Raw genomic sequence first — 18,461 nt, 5'->3', positions numbered from 1 at the left:
AGGAGGTGCAATGGCACTGGGCACAGAGTCCTGAGGACCCCAGTGAGCCCTGATTATTGCTCTATGTTCTTGTCAAGCAGAGGTCTGGCAGCACATTTTCCTTGCGTGCACTATGCCTCTGCCTTTGTGCCACACTCCATGGCACGTCCACTAGAGCAGTTCCACTGCTGCTCGTGCTCAGATGTCCCACCCCCAGAACATTCCTCAGATTCTCTGGGAAGACGAAGGCGATAGAATGAGTGTGTTCGATTCCAATAAAGATATGTTAAAGGATGGCACGAAAACCCTCTGAGTGACTATGCGTTTTACAAAAGGCACAGGTGTTAAGTTAGAAGCGCCTCCAGACACATCCTTAAAGTTGTGTACCTCTCTGTACGCCAAAGGACCTGGGTGCGCCGGGGGATGGTGAGCTTCAGATTTCCCGACAATCACGCTGGCACATGATTTTAAAATACATTTTACAATAAGTAGGGCTTATGAGAGAGGATTGTATCAAGCCGCGGTAAGGTAGAGGAACGCGGAATGGTAGGTGTACTAAGTAAGAGAAAGCGCATTATTTTTTTAAATAACCGACTTTTTTTTAAGTCTTTCTAAACAGAGAGAGGGAGAGTATGTGTGCATTTTTGTCTGTGAGTAAAAACCTCCTGCTGAAATCCGACGGACACCTCACCATACTCGACTGAAAGCACCTGCACCCAACTTTTTATCACAAAATACATTTATTAGGTGGGTGTAACCTCTACTCGAAGCCAACGCTCTTAACACTAGGACCTCCCTCTGGCTCCCAGTCTCCCTAGGTCTTGAGTTATCCAATCATCTGTGAGGGGCCCACGCCTCTCGTCCTTCAGCCACTCGTAAGAGCGGGCTTTTATCAAAGCCCCTTCATTGTGTACCGTTCTCGCCCTCGGGCCAGTATGCCAACTAGACTGTTTCTCACTCCAGCAGGCCCAGCTTCTCCCCTCCTACGGGCTGCTGGCTTCTATCAGGAGCTTTGCTTCACTCCCTGTATTCTAGCTCGGGTGGCCTCAGCGCCCATATTCAGCAGAAATGTACACTGTATCACGTCACAGATGTACACATTACTAAATCTTACAGTACATTATTATATATTTGGGTAGGGTGGTGTAAAAGAACTATTCAAGTCCCAACCTTTGAACTAGACCACTAGTTGAATGCCTCAAGAAATCTACACAGCCATGTGCAGGTGAGCCGAGCAGGGGCGGCCTGGTGGCACGCTTCTTCCCTGCACCACCTTCTATATTGTTTTGTGACCCCTAATGCTGCCTTTCTGTACTGAGGTTCAGCGCATTTTCGGCCTGCACAGTTATCAAGAATAGTAAAGATTCACAAACCCAAATGTTGATAACAAGGTTTTTGCGGGGGCACTTTGAAATTCAGTTTCACAGTTTTCATTGTCGAGTAGTATTTACAAATATTACTTATTAGTGCGCATTGCATAAACCATCCAACCATTCAATCGTAAACTGTAGGAGGCTGGCCTGGCTTATAGTGGGTACCTTGTGGTACTTACACCTTGTGCCAGGTCCAGTTATCCCTTATTAGTAGAATGGAGATGTTTCTAGCAGCTTAGGCTGATAAAGGTAGCTATGGCAAAGCAGCTTAGGCTGAACTAGGAGACATGCAAAGCTCCTACTATACGACTTATATCATATAGCACTATATCACAAGAAAACACAATACTCAGAGTCACTAAAAATAAAGGTACTTTATTTTAGTGACAATATTTCAACAGTATCTCAGAGGATACCCTCACTTAGGAGGTAAGGTATATACACAAATTATATGTACACAAACCCAAAAGAGGTAAGTAACAGTTAGAAAAGTAGTGCAAACAATGTAGAATCTCAATAGAATGCAATAGGTAGAAATAGGCCTAGGGGCAACACAAACCATATACTCCAAAAGTGGAATGCGAATCACGAATGCACCCCAGGCCTATTGTAGGTTGTAGAGGGTTGCTGGGACTGTAAGAAAACAGTAAGGGTGTCCAAAATACCCCACCCCAAGACCCTGAAAAGTAGGAGTAAAGTTACCCTACTACCCCAGAAATACAGTATAGTCGAGATAGGGGATTCTGCAAGAACCACAACCACCAGCAAAACACTGAAGACGGATTCCTGGACCTGAGGACCTGCAAAGGAAAGGGACCAAGTCCAAGAGTCACGCAAGTGTCCGGGGGGGCAGGAGCCCACCAAACCCCAGGTGAATGTGCAAAAGGGCTGCCTTAGGGTGGAAGAAGCCAAAGATTCTGCAATAAAGGAAGGTGCCAGGAACTTCTCCTTTGGTCAGAAGATGTCCCACGGCGTGCTGGAGGACGCAAAAGTGTTCCCACGCAGAAATACTGCAAACAAGCCTTGCTAGCTGCAAGAGTCGCAGTTGAGGATTTTGGGTGCTGCTGGGGACCAGGAAGGACCAGGATGTCGCCCCTTGGAGGAAGAGACAGAGGGTGCGCTCAGCAACTCAGAGAGCCCCTGCAGAAGCAGGCAGCACCCGCAGAAGTACAGGAGCAGGCACTTAGAAGATCTGAGGACAGCGGTCAACTCAGAGTCACAAAGGAGGGTCCCACAATGTCGGAGTCCAACTCAGCAAGTTGGGCAATGCAGGATGGAGTGCTGGGGACCCAGGCTAGGCTGTGCACAAAGGAATCCTTGGAAAAGTGCACAGAAGCCGGAGCAGCTGCAGATCACGCAGTACACAGGATTACTGTCTGGCGTGGGGAGGAAAGGACTTACCTCCACCAAATTTGGATAGAAGGGCCACTGGACTGTGGGAGACACTTGGACCCAGCTCCTGTATTTCAGGGACCACGCTCGTCAGGATGAGAGAGGACCCAGAGGACCGGTGATGCAGAAGTTTGGTGCCTGCGTTAGCAGGGGGAAGATTCCGTCGACCCACAGGAGATTTCTTCTTGGCTTCCAGTGCAGGGTGAAGGCAGACAGCCCTCAGAGCATGCACCACCAGGAAATAGTCGGGAAAGCCGGCAGGATGAGGCGCTACAATGTTGTTGGTAGTCTTCTTGCTACTTTGTTGCGGTTTTGCAGGCGTCCTGGAGCAGTCAGCGGTCGATCCTTGGCAGAAGTCGAAGAGGGAAGTGCAGAGGAACTCTGGTGAGCTTTTGCATTCGTTATCTGACGAATAGCACCGAGGAGAGACCCTAAATAGCCCAAAAAGGAGGATTGGCTACTGAGAAAGGTAAGCGCTTATCAGAGGGGGTCTCTGATGTCACCTGCTGGCACTGGCCACTCAGAGCTGTCCATTGTGCCCCAACACCTCTGCATCCAAGATGGCAGAGGTCTGGGACACACTGGAGGAGCTCTGGGCACCTCCCCTGGGAGGTGCTGGTCCGGGGAGTGGTCACTCCCCTTTCCTTTGTCCAGTTTCGCGCCAGAGCAGGGCTGGGGGATCCCTGAACCGGTGTAGACTGGCTTATGCAGAGATGGGCACCATCTGAGCCCATCAAAGCATTTCCAGAGGCTGGGGGAGGCTACTCCTCCCCAGCCCTTCACACCTATTTCCAAAGGGAGAGGGTGTAACACCCTCTCTCAGAGGAAATCCTTTGTTCTGCCTTCCTGGTACCAGGCTGCCCAGGCCTGGGGGGGGGAAGGTAACTGTCTGAGGGGTTGGCAGCAGCAGCAGCTGCAGTAGAGACCCTGGAAAGCAAGTTTGGCAGTACCCAGGTTCTGTGCTAGAGACCCGGGGATGCATGGAATTGTCCCCCCAATACCAGTATGGTATTGGGGTGACAATTCCATGATCCTAGACATGTTACATGGCCATGTTCGGAGTTACCATGGTGACGCCACATATAGGTAATGACCTATATGTAGTGCACGTGTGTAATGGTGTCCCCGCACTCACAAAGTCCGGGGAATTTGCCCTGAACAATGTAGGGGCACCTTGGCTAGAGCCAGGGTGCCCACCCACTGAGTAACTTTGCACCTAACCTTCACCAAGTGAGGGTTAGACATATAGGTGACTTATAAGTTACTTATGTGCAGTGAAAAATGGCTGTGAAATAACGTGGATGTTATTTCACTCAGGCTGCAATGGCAGTCCTGTGTAAGAATTGTCTGAGCTCCCTATGGGTGGCAAAAGAAATGCTGCAGCCCATAGGGATCTCCTGGAACCCCAATACCCTGGGTACCTCAGTACCATATACAAGAGAATTATAAGGGGGGTTCCAGTGTGCCAATGAGAATTGGCAAAATTAGTAACTAGCCTGTAGTGTCAATTTTAAAAGCAGAGAGAGCTTAAACACTGAGGTTCTGGTTAGCAGAGCCTCAGTGATACAGTTAGGCACCACACAGGGAACACATATAGGCCACAAACTTATGAGCACTGGGGTCCTGGCTAGCAGGATCCCAGTGACACATATCAAACACACTGACAACATCGGGCTTTCACTTTGAACACTGGGCCCTGGCTAGCAGGATCCCAGATAGACAGTAAAAAAACCCTGATATATACTCACAAACATGGCAAAAGCGGGGGTAACAAGGCTAGAAAGAGGCTACCTTCCTACATAAACTCATTCAGTTCTACTTATACTCATGTATTCTGTTAGTCACGATAATCTTGCGATCTCAAATGGTACAGAGCTTTAATATCCATAAACGTTGTTTTTTTCACGTTATTGTATTATATTATCTTTTTTTTTTATATAATGAGGTTGCACGGTTTTACTACATGAAATTTGCCTGTTCTGAGCCTAATTTTGTATACGGAGATATCATTAAAGCGTTGTTTCTCTACTAAAACTGACAACCGTGGTTCGATATTCACACATTTACTGGAACTGTGGTTATTTTGTTGTACTGAGCCCTGCTTCCACCGAACAGTACATTTTTAATTAAACCTTACTTATTCATCACATCTACCTGGGGGGTCAAGGAAACCTAAGAGGCCAACTTTCCGCAGCAGAGTGAGCGCCCCTGTTTGCAGGGAATAAAAACTCCTCACCTAGAACACCACCTGGTTGTCCCTGCAGCTGCAATGATCGGGGAAAAAGACTGAAAAGCATCAAAAAGTAAAGGTTGTAGAATGAAGCACTAGAAGGGAGTAAGGCCCCTGATGGACTGCAGCACAAACAATGGTTATCTTGCGAGGAATAAGATGAGTGATGCAGGCACATACGCGTGCCCGTGCAAATCCTCTAGGCTCCTGAGAGTGGTTCAAGTTCACCTACTTCAGAAGATAAGCAGAACTACCAACAAATCAGGGCACGGAGGAAGAAGAGCCTCACAGCCGAAATCACTTGGTGTAGAGGTGGCGTGGCCCAAATAGTCCGCCTTCTACCTGGCCACACTGTCGATGGACACCTAGGTTTGAAATTATGTTCTGTGCATTCTTTGGGACCACTTTGTTGCCATACCAGACGTTTTTTTCTAACCTTCTTTATGTCTTTTTTTTTTACTTCAGTGTGTTCAACAAACTGCAAGACATATTGAACGGAAACATTTCAAAAGACATTTCTAATAACTCTTCACAACTGTGTTGAAGTTGGGTATACCCTAACTCTATCCTCAGCCATAGTGTATAGCTGTTTTTCCCTCCTTAACTGATTATCAGGTGACTGTTGGTGATGCCAGTGAAGTATTACTCATGCTTTTTACCTGTAAGCTAGAATGACAGGAGACTAGCTGCCCTTCCGTTCCAAAAGTCTACCTAGATCCCCATAACATAGATCCTCGCCTTTCTTGATATGTGCAATATATAAGTGCACACATGCATATTTCACCTGGGCTTAACCTCAGTTTAAGGTGTGCTAGTGGGGCACAATGTGCCTGGATGCATAGTTTGATGGTTTTCTCTGCAGACTATCCGTTGTCCATGGCAGATGAAACATCCTGCCTACTTCCTTGTCCAGCGCCCCATCCCCGAAGCTGTAATCACCCAGCGGATGAAGATAAGTTTCTGCCCCCTCCTTTGTGAGCATGCGATTCCTCTTAGCTCAGTGAAGCCATCACTCTTTGTTTCATTTTTTGCTAGATGTGACTTTGCAGAGGGAGCTCTCTAGCTGCATTGGAGCAGCTCAAGTACACTTGCTGACTTTGACCAGTTACGACTGGTCACCCCTGTGACTGCTGCTGCAGAAAACCCACTATGAAAAGAAGAAAGGGAAATACACACTTCTCAAGGACTGGAGGTGATCTGAACTTTGAATACATCTGGACATTGGTTGACTCAGACTTCTCACACATGAATCCAAAGTAGAATCAGTAGGGACCACCCTGAACCAGTAACATATATTTCATCTGGACCAGATGGGGCATCCATGTCACCGTTGGGAGAGGCATTTGCCTGAGATAGAACCTTAGCTGGTGGATTTTCCTTTGAAGCTGATAAGCCTTTAGACCATGGCAAGTTTTTGATGCTGTACATTAAGTAGTAGAACTACAGCTACACAGTATTGACTGTCAGAAAGACCTGCACAAGGCAGGTTGAATTAAGAACTGTACAGAAGTCAGCTCAACGGAGTGAGCTGCCCCGAGGCTCTGTTATCATGACCTCCAAACTCACTGTAGTTGTCGAGCAACTACATGCTATCACTTCGAGTTGTGGATCTCCACAGATGCCTGCTCTTTTTTTTCCTCTTTTACTGGTGTTGCCTGAAGAGACATTGTACAGATGTGGGGGTGTCTGACTCTTTGTCATCACAGTTCCCTGATATCTGGAACAACTGATAATGAAGACATTATTGCAGAAATCTCCTGTCAGATGTGTATATTTCGCACCATAATGCATGATGTCATTGATCCCAGAAGAGAAGTGATATATCTGGCTGTTCATCGAGGACTGGCTAGAAGAAACAAACATTTCTGGGGTATAGAGTATATTATTTTTCCAAAAGAAAAACATTTGTGATCTTAGTACCGAGCAGGACTCACCAGCTCTAGAAACTCAGCACAATGAGATGTGGATGAGTTTGTGATTCATGTGTAATCCTGGGTGTTGGAAGAATTTTAGTGGTTGAAGGAAAATCTCACAGAATGTTCAGCATGAGTTTGCATCTAGAGTCCAACATGCACAGCCCAGGTTGGTAAACATTTCTATCCACCAGCAATTAGTGCTTCTATCACAATTCACTTGGAGAAAGAATAGGGAGTAGACAGAATGGCAAGGCGGTTCATTGCTACTACAAATCTCAATCACTTTCTGTTCTTGTTTGCCACATGCATGTAGACACTTGCACTGTAGAGATGCATAGTAGACTTATTGTACAGTAAACATTCTGTTATTGTATGTTGATTATATAGCACACTAATCAGCTGAGAGAGCATCCAGGAGCTTGGGCAGGTGTGTGGTCCCCAAGGTGCTTATACAGAGTGCTAGGACTTCAGCTTCTTGCAGAACTCAAGAAGTGAGGAGAAGGCTCTGATGTGTTAAGGGTGGTTGTTCCATGTCTTGGGTGTGATGTAGGAGAATGAGCAACCTCCAGTTTTGCTTTTGTGGTTGTGCAGATAGTGTGTAAGTGAGAGTGAGGAAGACTGCAGGTGTCTTGTAGGTTGGTGAAAGTGTATACAGCTGTTCAGATATTCTGGTCCTGTGTTGTGTAGGGCTTTGTATGTGTATGTGAGAAGTGGGAATTGGCTGCCCTTGTGAACGGGGAGCCAGTGAAGCTTCACAAAGTGCTTTGTGATGTTGGTGAGGAGTGGGAGGTCGAGTATGAGTCTTCTGGATTGTCTGTAGTAGATGTAGGAATTGTTTGGAGATTTTGGCATAGAGAGTGTTGCCGTAATCCAGCCTGCTGGTGATGAGTACTTGCATGATGGTCTGTCTGGTGTACTGAGGAAATCATTTGATGATCTTTTGCACCATGCATAGGATGTGGAAGCAGGAGGTTCACTTGTCTTCTAGGATGATCCCTGGATTTGATTTCTTGCGTGGTCTATGGGTGTGTGTAAAGGATTTATTACATATTCATTTGTTTGTAAGCTTCAATGCTAGATTTGTTCTATTTCTTCACTAGGACATTTCTTACTACTACCAGGAGTTGATGTCTAAGCCTTTTGAGTTGTGGAGAGTTTTTTATTTGTTTTTCTCGAAATAGAGGCACTTTTTGAACAAGCCAATTCATATGACACATGTCTACTTTTAATGAATTATATTGCATGAATAAGATTTAAGATGTTTTTTATTAGCTTGGGTAACAGCCTAGAAGAAACAGAAGAAGCCATGGTTAGTATTCCCCTACAGAGACATAGCGGCTCCTCTCTCTTAGCTTCAGCACTACCAGCCCTCTCCAAATGGTATTGTGGAATAAGCTCTGTATCCCCTCAGACAAAGCTCACATCTCATAATACTGGATGCTTCTCCCAAAGAAGAATTTGCAACCCATTTTTGCGAACATATCTATTTTTTTTCGAACCAACTGAATAAGCATTATTCACTTTGTAGATGTGTGTGTTTGTGTTCTAAATAAAGTAGAAGCTGTGAAAATGTCCTTTGAAAAAGGATAGGCCTGTCCTATCTTTTAATGTGCCAGTTCTTCGCCCTGACTGTAGAGTCTCTGGAGTTGTAAAGTTACTATTAAGTCGTAGTTTGTGAATACCGAAAAAAGAATAAACTTTCACAAAAATGTAAGCTTACCTTTGTGAATTAGGCCTGCAGTGTCAACTAGGACCACATGGCTACTGTCCTGCAGAGTGGCCTGAATAAGTTTCACAATTAGTAGAACTTTTTCTAGACATGCAGTCTACCACACGTTTATCTTCTCACTGCAGCACTCCCCTATTGGTGACCTGTCCATTATTAAGAATATGTGGATTGTAGGAGAAAAAAAACGGAGGTAGGGTACAGCTCCACCTACTAGGTGGGCATCTTAGGGTCATGTGTGCCATAGAACTTTCTGTCACACCAAGCCCATAAGGCCAGCATACATTGTAATGACTATGACGAGCAGTAGAATGACTAAGGATAATGAAGATAATTGTTAAGTAACCAGGCAATATCTCTACATTTCTTGTCTTCGTCTCAGTCATTTCAAAAATAGATATACAAAAGCCAATCTGGCCTTATAAATGCAGAAAAACATCAAGCATTTCACATATTCACCAAATCAGTCAATAAATCTGTTCATTTATCTTGAAACCACCACCCTCATGACATTATAACCAAAATAAATATTTTCAGCACTGATGCGGAGTCCTGCGCATCGTCAAGGATGCTGTTGACGAGGGGCTTGCAATGCAAAGCCATGCATGAAAGACGTCCCATACACTGGTGGGTTCCGAAGAAGCTGCAAGGCTGCAGTGTGGAGTTCTGCATCAACATGGAGGAGGCCATTGATAAAGAGCTTGCAATGCGTAGGTCTGCATCGAAGATGCGTTGTACAGCTGCGGTTCAGAGTAGACTGCGGGCTCTGATGCAAGATTTGGTATTTGGGATGTGTTGTGCTGCAGTGATTCCGATGCAGCTCTGAGGAAATGCATAGCTGGTCAAAGGACCACAGCTGAACTGGCAGAGCATCTTTAGGCCCACTTCCGAGGGTACAGACTGGGGTGGTACCACTTGGGGGTACGACTCACGGCAGACAGAGTTCAGGTGCTAGGTTCAAAGTGGTGGAGCCTTTTCTGTCCCTGAGGCTATGATCAGGAGGCCAGCCTACTAGCCCTTGAAGTCACTCTGGTGGTCCTGGAGTCCAGATGCAGGTCCAGTCCTTTCAGCAAGCAGCAGGGCAACAGAGTAGCAATCCTTCTTGCAGAGTAGCACAGAAGTCTTTCTGAGTCTTCCACAGGTCCAGACGTGTACTGAAGAGTTGGGTCTGAGGGTCAATTATTTATACCTGGTGCCCACATTGAACTGGAAGAAGGTTCTGGAGGTTTCCACCCCAGAGGTGTCTAGCATTTCATGCCTCCCTGTCCTGGCCCAAGCTTACCCTTTGTGAGTGTGCTCAGGCAAGGCCTTTGGGATGTGCAAGTGCGGTAAGTAACACTTCCTCCCTCTCATCAAGTCAGAGATGGCCCATCCTGCTAACACCTATTGCCCTTCGTCTCATTGTCTGGGAGCAAATCACATAGACCAACTACCAGAAACACCTAGTCATGTGACCCAGGCTATAGGTACTAAATGGTTAGGACAAGAAAATACTAACTTTCTGACAGTGGCATTTTCAGAATTGTGATTTAAAATCTAACTTTACCATTAAAAGAACAGGTTAAATTGCAATTCCATATACACCAAACTTAACATTCTGATATGCTCCCAATTGAAAGTTATCACTTATGAAATGTAATAAGTTAACCCAAGGCTATCCTATGGGAGAGATAGGACTCACAGTAGTGTAAACACACTTAAATCAATCAATCATAGATTTGTAGAGCGTGGCTAATCACCCATAAGGTTTCAAGGCATTGATTGTGGGCGTGCTGCCTAGTCGAAGAGCCAGGTCTTGGGGTCCTTCCTGAACTGCTTCAGTGATGCGGCCTGCCTGAGCTGGAGAGGTAGCATGTTCCATGTCCAGGCTGCCAGGTAGGAAAAGGATCTTCCTCCTGCTGTGCTTTTCTGGATCTCGGGGACAGCTGCAAGGGTGAGCTGGGAGGAACGGAGATGTCTATTGGGTACATAGAAGGCGAGGTATGCTGGTCCAACGTTGTGCAGTGCCTTGGAGGTGTGGATCAGGAGTTTGTATGTGATGCGCTTGTTGACTGGGAGCCAGTGTAGGTCTCTGAGGTGGGAGGAGATGCGGCTGTGTCTGGGGATGTCCAGGATGAGTCTGGCTGCTGCATTCTGGAGTCTTTGTAGTCTTGATTGAAGTTCTTTGGTGATGCAGGCATAGAGTGTGTTGCTGTAGTCCAGTTTGCTGGTGACAAGTGTGTGGGTGACTGTCTTCCTTGTGTCGGAGAGAATCCACTTGAAAATCTTCCACTGGAGTCAGAGGGTGTGAAAGCATGACGAAGAGACAGCGTTGACTTGACGGGTCATGGATAGAGAGGAGTCCAGGATGATGCCCAGGTTGCGTGTGTGGTCCGCAAAGGCGTTTCCTAGATCGGCGGGCCACCAGGAATTGTTCCAGAGATATGTATGATTGTTTTGTGATCGTGAATGCGGTCGCAAAACAATCGCAGTTACCACCAATTTCAAATTGGTGGTCACCAATTTGCAAAGAGGAAGGGGTCCTCAAGGGACCCCTTCCCCTTTGTGAATGCATGTGAAAAAGTTTAAGAGCAGGCAGTGGTCCCACGGGTGGAACACAGACCGGGGACTGCACATGCCAATGTAGATGGCTTCACCAGGTTCTTCCACTTAGAAGATGAAGACTAGGGAAAGGGTAGTCTCATCCTCTTTCGTTTGGGTGGGGGGTAGTGTGAAAGGAGGCCTCTTTTTGCATGGTTAGTCACTACTTTTTGCCTGATGTTGATGTGGTCCAGAAGTTGGTAGTGCCCAGGGCCCCTGCTAAACAGGTTCCCTGGACCAGAGCTCTTTCCCTAAATCTGTTGTGATGCTTGCCACAATTGGATACACTCTTAAATACCCCTATAAGTCCCTAGTAAATGGGTACCCCAGTACCCAGGGCAAGCGATATTAAGAGTAGACCCCTGAGGGCAACATCACTGATTGTGCTACCCCAAAGGGTCCTGCACCCAGATGCACCCAGCACTGCCATTGCAGGCTGAGTGTACTGGTGCAAACCTAAAAAGACAAACTTGACATGGCACACCCTCTGTGTGCCCTGTCCGTCATACACTGCATATTTTATGGATAAGAAACCCCTCTGGAAGGTCATCCAGCCCTAAGGCAGGGTGACCCATACTGTACGTGAGGGCATAGCTGCATGAGCAATATGCCCCCACTGTGTCCTTGCCAAACCTAGGACATAGTGAGTGAACAGAGAAGCCATTTTAAATGCATGTACTGGACACTGGTCAAACACGAGTTTTCCAGTTACATGATGGCTACTCTGCACCCTAACTCAGAATGATAAATCCAAACTGGCGCCAGTATTGGATTTATTCCTCAATGTACCCAGGGGTCACCTTAGAGGTGCCCACTCACTGCAAAAGCTAATCCTAACTGGCAGAGCTGTTGACTTGTTTCATCCAGCCTGCCACTCCAGAAAGCCAATCTACAAACCTGGGGGAGAGCCACGGTTCTCTGGTTTGTAAGACAATGCCCTTACTGGGTGGAGGAGCTAACATCCCCTACCTCAGTAATGTGCGACACCCTGGTGGTGAGCTTCAAAGGGCTACAGCCCCTGAAACCCGAGCCCCAGGCCTGCTGCTAGCAGCAGAGGGCCTCCCCCCTTGCAAACCTCCACTTTTGGCGGGCGTGTAGGAGAAGTGGCCTCACTGAGCATGGACCACCCCTCAGGGCTGGCGTGTGAAGTGGACCCTCTGATTCAGTTTTCTCCATCTTGGAATGGAGGAAAACAGGCAATGAGGTTTAGGGAAGTGACCCTTCCCAAAGGAAGTGGTCACTGTAGTGGGTGTAACCACCCAAGGGTAAGTGTCCCATTGGACACTACCAGGTTCACCCTAAAATGCCCACTAAATTCAGTATTGGTATAAATTCCAAGGAGGGACTACAGGGCTGCACCACTGGTAAAAATTCCCCTGTAATCTCCATGCTAGATCCTCATCCTTTTCTAATCCTCCACAGGAACGTCAGAGTGCCCTAATTGCTGCCCACTAAGCATTGTTTTCAAATTCCTCTTCAAGAAACTGCAGGATGGAAATATCACATTCTATTGTAGAAAGTGGTCTAGTTGAATACCAAGACTGAAAATTCCCTCAACGCTTGTCATAAGCTTTAAGAGCAGAAGGGCAACTAGATCCTTGAATAGCCATAGCTAGGTGCTATAAATGCTCCGTTAATTTACTTAACTCGTGGGAGCCCAATCACAGAAATTATATTTTTGATTTTTCCATGTAATTTTGCACCAGTTAGCCCAGATTCCTTCCAGGAGGCTCATGGGCGTTCTTACACTATCGGGCTTAGCGCACCTAGTAAACTATGTTCCCAGTACTCCAGTGTTCATACTGTCCCCCTGGACCTTGCACTGAGTAATAATCTATTGTTACTTGTAGGAAAGTAGCCTCTTTCTAGCTTGGTTACCCCCACTTTTGGCCTGTTTGTCAGTGTGTTTGACTGTTTCTACTGGGATCCTGCTAATCAGGACACCAGTAGTTATGCTTGCTACCTTAAATTATGGTTGTTGCATACTGGTAACCCAGTATTTCATCCACGATTGGCATACTGGTCCCCCCTTATAAGTTCCTAGTATATGGCACCTAGGTTCCCAGGGCATTGGGGTTCCAGGGGATCCCTATGGCCTGCAGCATTTCTTTTGCCACCCATAGGGAGCCCATGCAAAGGCTTCTGCAGGACTGCCATGGCAGCCTGTATGAAAATGTGCAAGCACCCATTCACTGCCATTTACACTGCACCAGGTCACTATCAAGTCACCCCTAAAGCAGGCCGTCCAGCCCTGAGGGCAGGGTGCAAAGTACCTGTGTGTGAGGGCACCCCCGCACTAGCAGAGGTGCCCCCACGACCTCTAGGACCATTTTTCCAGACTTTGTGAGTGCAGGGATGCCATTTTACGAGTATGCTGGACGTAGGTCACTACATATGTCCAGCTACATAATGGTAACTCCGAACATAGGCATGGTTGGTATCAAACATGTTGGAATCATACCCCAAGGCTTTTGCAAGCATTGGTTGCATGATTCCATGCACTCTGGGGGCTTCTTAGAGGGCCACCAGTATTACCATTCGAGCCTTCTGAGGTTTTCCAAGCAGCCCCAGCTGCTGCCACCTCTCAAACAGGTTTCTGTCCTCCTGTTGATTGAGCAACTCAAGCCCAGGAAGGCAAAACAAAGGATTTCCTTTGGGAGATGGGTGTTACACTGTCCCCCTTTGGTAATAGGTGCTACAGGCTTGGGAGGGGTAGCCTCCCCCAAACCACTGAAAATGCTTTGAAGGATGCTTTTGGTGCCCTCCTTGCATAAACCAGTCTACATCTGATCAGGGACCCCCAGTCCCTGCTCTGGCGTGAAACCTGACAAAGGAAAGGGGAGTGACTACTCCCCTGTCCATCACCACCCCAGGGGTGGTGCTCGGAGCTCCTCCAGAGGGTCCCTGGGTTTTGCCATCTTGGATTCCAAGTTGGCAGGGAACTCTGGGAGCATCTGAGTGACCAGTGCCAGCAGGTGATGTCAGAGTCCTCCCCTGACAGGTGCTTACCTGTTTAGCTGACCACATCACCCTTTCAGGGCTGTTTAGGGTCTCTCCTTTGGATGGTTCTTTAGATTCGGATTGCAAGACTCCAGCAGGAATCCTTTGCATCCTTTGTTTCATCTTCTCACTGAAGAAACTGCATCTGGACCCTCCAGGAACTCTACAAATTTCAACACAGAAGCAAAGACGACTTCTGCAACATTGTAACTTCAGCTCCTGCCAGCAACTGCAACTGTTTCCCAGTTGTGCATCCTCAGAGGACAGCCTGTCTTCGGCCTGCACAAGAAGAACGAATTAATCTTCCTTGGAGTGAAGGAGTCACTCCCCTGCTTCAGCAGGCACCTCTCTGCGCTGACGACCGGTGGCGTGGGTCCCCTCTCCTAACAAGTTGCTTGGATCCTGCATCACGAGTGGTGGACTGAAGTGGTCCAGACCGTCTTGACGTCCTACTGTCCAACTTTGGTGGAGGTAAGAGCTTGCCTTCCCAAGTAAGACAATACCCTTGTGCACTGCGTGTTTTGCAGTTGCCAAGGTTTGTTGGCATCCTTCCATGAAGTTCTGCATGCACCGTGTAGCTCCGGCCCCCAGCACTGTATCCTCCGACACACATCTTCCTGAGTGGTTCTCCAGCGGCGTGGGATCCCTTGTTGTAGTGCTCCGTGGGCCTTCTTTTGCACCTTCCTTATCCCCATGCTGTGGGTCTCCTGTGCATGCTACCTGGTCTTCTGTGGGCTCTCTGAGTTGCTGAGAGCCCCTTTTTACTCCCCCTCTTGGGTAGAGACCACCAGGTCTCTTCTGGTCCTGGGCAGCGCCATTTTCCGCTAACTGCGAGCTTTGCGTGTACCAAGGCTTGTTGGGAGAATCCAGTAACACAAACCAGACTGCAATCTTCCTTCCAGCGTGGGACATCATCTGCACCGACCTGGAACCCGCATCTGTCTTCTTGGGTGCACTACTGACTTTTGTTCTTCACCGGTGGTTCTTCTTTTGCACCTTCATCCAAGTTAGCGGGGGCTCCTGTTATCCCTGGACCCTTCTGTGCTTCTTGGACTTGGTCCCCTTCTTTCACAGGTCGTCAGGTCCAGGAATCCATTGTTGGTGTATTGCAGTCTCTTCTGGTTCTTGCATTATCTTCTTTCTCATGTTTCTGTGTGTTGTAGGAAAGTTGCTGTGATTTACTCCTGCTTTCCTGGGCTCTGGGGTGGGTTCAATTACTTATCTTTGGTGTTTTCTAATACTCTCAGCACCCCTCTACACACTACACTTGCCTAGGTGGGAAACCGACATTCACATTCCACTTTTAGTATATGGTTTGTGTTCCCCCAGGCCCATTTCTAACTATTGTGGTTTTCACTAATTGCACTGTTTTCTAACTGTTTTTATGCCTATTTCTGCATACTAGTGTATATAATTGGGTATTACTTACCTCCTAAAGGAGTATAGTCTCTATGGTATTTTTGGCATTCGTTTCACCAAAATAAAGTACCTTTGTTTTTGTAACACTGAGTATTTTCTTTCATGTGTGTGAGTACTGTGTGTTGAGAAGTGTGGCACAATGATTAGAGCGGCAGACTCTGATGCAGAGATTTGGCCTGGGACCAGGGTTCAATTCCCACCTCGGTGGGTCTTGGGCTCAATTCCCTTAGACCAGATAATTCTCACCTTGGTGCCTAATCTAATTAATGGGTCCCACTCTGGGCAATAGCTTGCTTAATCTCCACAAGGCCCTCACAGCACTTGGATGCCTGGCTTCAACCTGGGGCTGTCCAGGAGTGGGCACCTCACAGGGAAAAGCCAGGAGGGGTTCCACAGTGGTATGTGTACAGTGCCTTGAGACCCTAAGAGGTGAGTAGTGCACTATACAAGGGTAAAGTTACAGTGGTACTGCATGAGCTTTGCATGTCTCCTAGATAAGCCTTGGCTGCTCAGCTACAGCTACCCCTGAGAAAGCGTTGATTCTAGACACTGCCTACATTTCACTAATAAGGGGTAACTGGACCTGGTATATGGTGTACGTACCATAGGTATCCACTACAAACTAGGCCATCCTCCTACATTACTATTTCAGTAAAATGTATGTTTACTGCTTATTCTGTAAGTAGAGTGTGTGCCTGCACCATTGCCTTATGATAAACCTTACACATATTTTTGCAGTCATTCTAATTTTTGCTTGATTTGTTCATGTAGATATTTCCCTATTCTTCGTCCCTACTGGATTATGGTCCTAGAGGGTACTGGCTCTCTGTCTTCCTATCATTCAGCCTAATTATATTAGTCTAAGAGACAGTCATCTAACATAACATTCTCTACTGTGCTTTGAGTGCTTCCCACAAACGTCATTGCTCTTGAGAAATTCCTAGGGAACTGCTGGTCCTCCATAAGGTTTATCACTCTTTACATTAGATTCATTTCTATGTCTGTATGCCGCCATACTCTGTTCTTATTAGTTCGTAATTTTTCTCTCTGTTCATGAGTGCTCACATTTTCCTTTTGTCCTATAGATGACCTGTACATGTTATAAGAGGTTGGAAATCTTCCACTTAAATACTATTAATCTTGTTGACCTTGCTTTTCTTGACATCACTGAGTCTTGAGTCATTTATTAGTACACACACACACACCTAAGCCCTTCATGTTTGCTGCCCTGTGTGGTCACATCTTTGAGCACTCCATTGTCTTTTATTTAGTTTAGTCATTACGTAAATAATGTACTACTAGACTTGGATTTCTGTACTGGTTATGTAGGAGTTGGCTGATTGCTGTTTGCAAGTATTAGCTACATGTTGGATCATGTCTGCATGTCCTCTAATTTTTGAATATTTAAAGAAGTGAACCACTGACTTTTTTTATATATGTCTTCTGACACAGAATGTGAAAACGCTCTTAAGATCCACAGCCAAATCTCCCCGGCGAGAGTCGGGTTCACTCACTAAGCTGATTCACATGGTGAAAGGAGAAGCTGTTTTCAAAACCTTTGCAAATGGTGCTTTTGTTTTACAGTCCTACCCATAGGAACAGCGAATGCAGCCTGCTTTCACACAGTCGGAACATGAAAAGGGATGCAAGCTTTCAGCCTCTCTCTCACCCATCATGCATATATAGGGCTCTTATAAAAGAGTGAAATGTTTTCTCGTCATTGATCCTCCCTATTATTACTTTTTCTTTTTTTTCGCTCACCCACGTGCTTCCATCCTCGCCCAAAAGCTTTTCCTGTTTTCTCACCATTTTGCTTTTACTCCATTTTCCCTCCCCTCATCCTTCATCATCATTTGTTTATGGTCAAATAATACAACACTCAGCTGAACCCATATCACTTTTAAAGATTTCCACCACAGCTGACAATTTTAAAACGTATTGGAACATAATACTACCCGTACAGTCATTTTTTCTTTCCGTTTTTTGTTGGTATGAATGAATAATTAATGTGTAATTTTTAGAGGTATAATTTAAGCCCTATAACAGTGTATATGTACTTGCAAACAATTGTCAAATATGTTTCATAAGAAATAAAAATGTTTGTTAAACATGAGCAGGTGCCTTTTACGTAGGTCCAACAAGAAGGGTTTGTGACAGCAATGGAGACATGTTTTCAAGTTAGTTGTAACATAACTTCGCGCAAGTCGTATGACACTGGTACCTGCTAAGGTTAAAATTCGAGTGCATGTAGCACAAACCACCTTCCCCACCGTGGTGACGGTGTATTCCATTCATACGAGGCACAGTGTTGGTCCTGGACCAGGTCACTTACGGAGGCTCGTAGTTACACACCAGCAGGGACACGTTGGGTTCTTCAATTCCTTCTACTTTTTCACAGAAATTGTCACCACATCCAACTCTGTTACTTGTCGCCCAAACCACCTAAGCGAGAGGGAAAGGTCAAACTTTTAACTGTGATCAGTGTGCGAGACATGCTGTTCCATACTGTGGGAGGACAAAGTGTACATTGATATTTTACAGTGAAATAGATTAGACAGTGCTTATTACCGTCTCACAAACCAGCAATAGTCAAATACAAGAGGTTTATCTTTTATACACAGAGAGGAACACAGCGTATGGGCAGTCATGTACTCAAAGAATATGATCATATACTCATATTAAAACACATCCACAGTGACGTCCAGCAAGGAGGCAAGTGGCAGCGGGTGACATTTAAAAGTGGTGGGGCGTAAAATTTGGGAATGGATGTTTCACAGTGAGCGAGTCTGACCATCATAAGGAGAGCTCATGGAGGTTCTCCTCCTGGGAACATTTTGAAAAATAGT

The 18,461-nt window shown here is 46.3% G+C and overlaps 1 protein-coding gene across 1 annotated transcript in view; it reads right to left on the bottom strand.

Moving 5' to 3' along the window:
* LOC138299982 (peptidase inhibitor 16-like) overlaps positions 1–18,461 on the bottom strand; it is a 303,085-nt gene that overhangs the window by 43,810 nt on the left and 240,814 nt on the right. The window contains exon 3 of the mRNA XM_069238747.1: positions 17,948–18,057. Coding sequence (XP_069094848.1) covers positions 17,948–18,057 — 110 coding nt within the window. The remainder of the gene's footprint in view (positions 1–17,947; positions 18,058–18,461) is intronic.

The sequence above is a fragment of the Pleurodeles waltl genome, chromosome 6 (genome assembly GCF_031143425.1).
Source record: "Pleurodeles waltl isolate 20211129_DDA chromosome 6, aPleWal1.hap1.20221129, whole genome shotgun sequence".
In the NCBI taxonomy this organism is placed as follows: Eukaryota; Metazoa; Chordata; class Amphibia; order Caudata; family Salamandridae; genus Pleurodeles; species Pleurodeles waltl.
The sequence above is the reverse complement of the archived record's forward strand: the minus strand, read 5'-3'. Positions and strand labels throughout refer to the sequence as shown.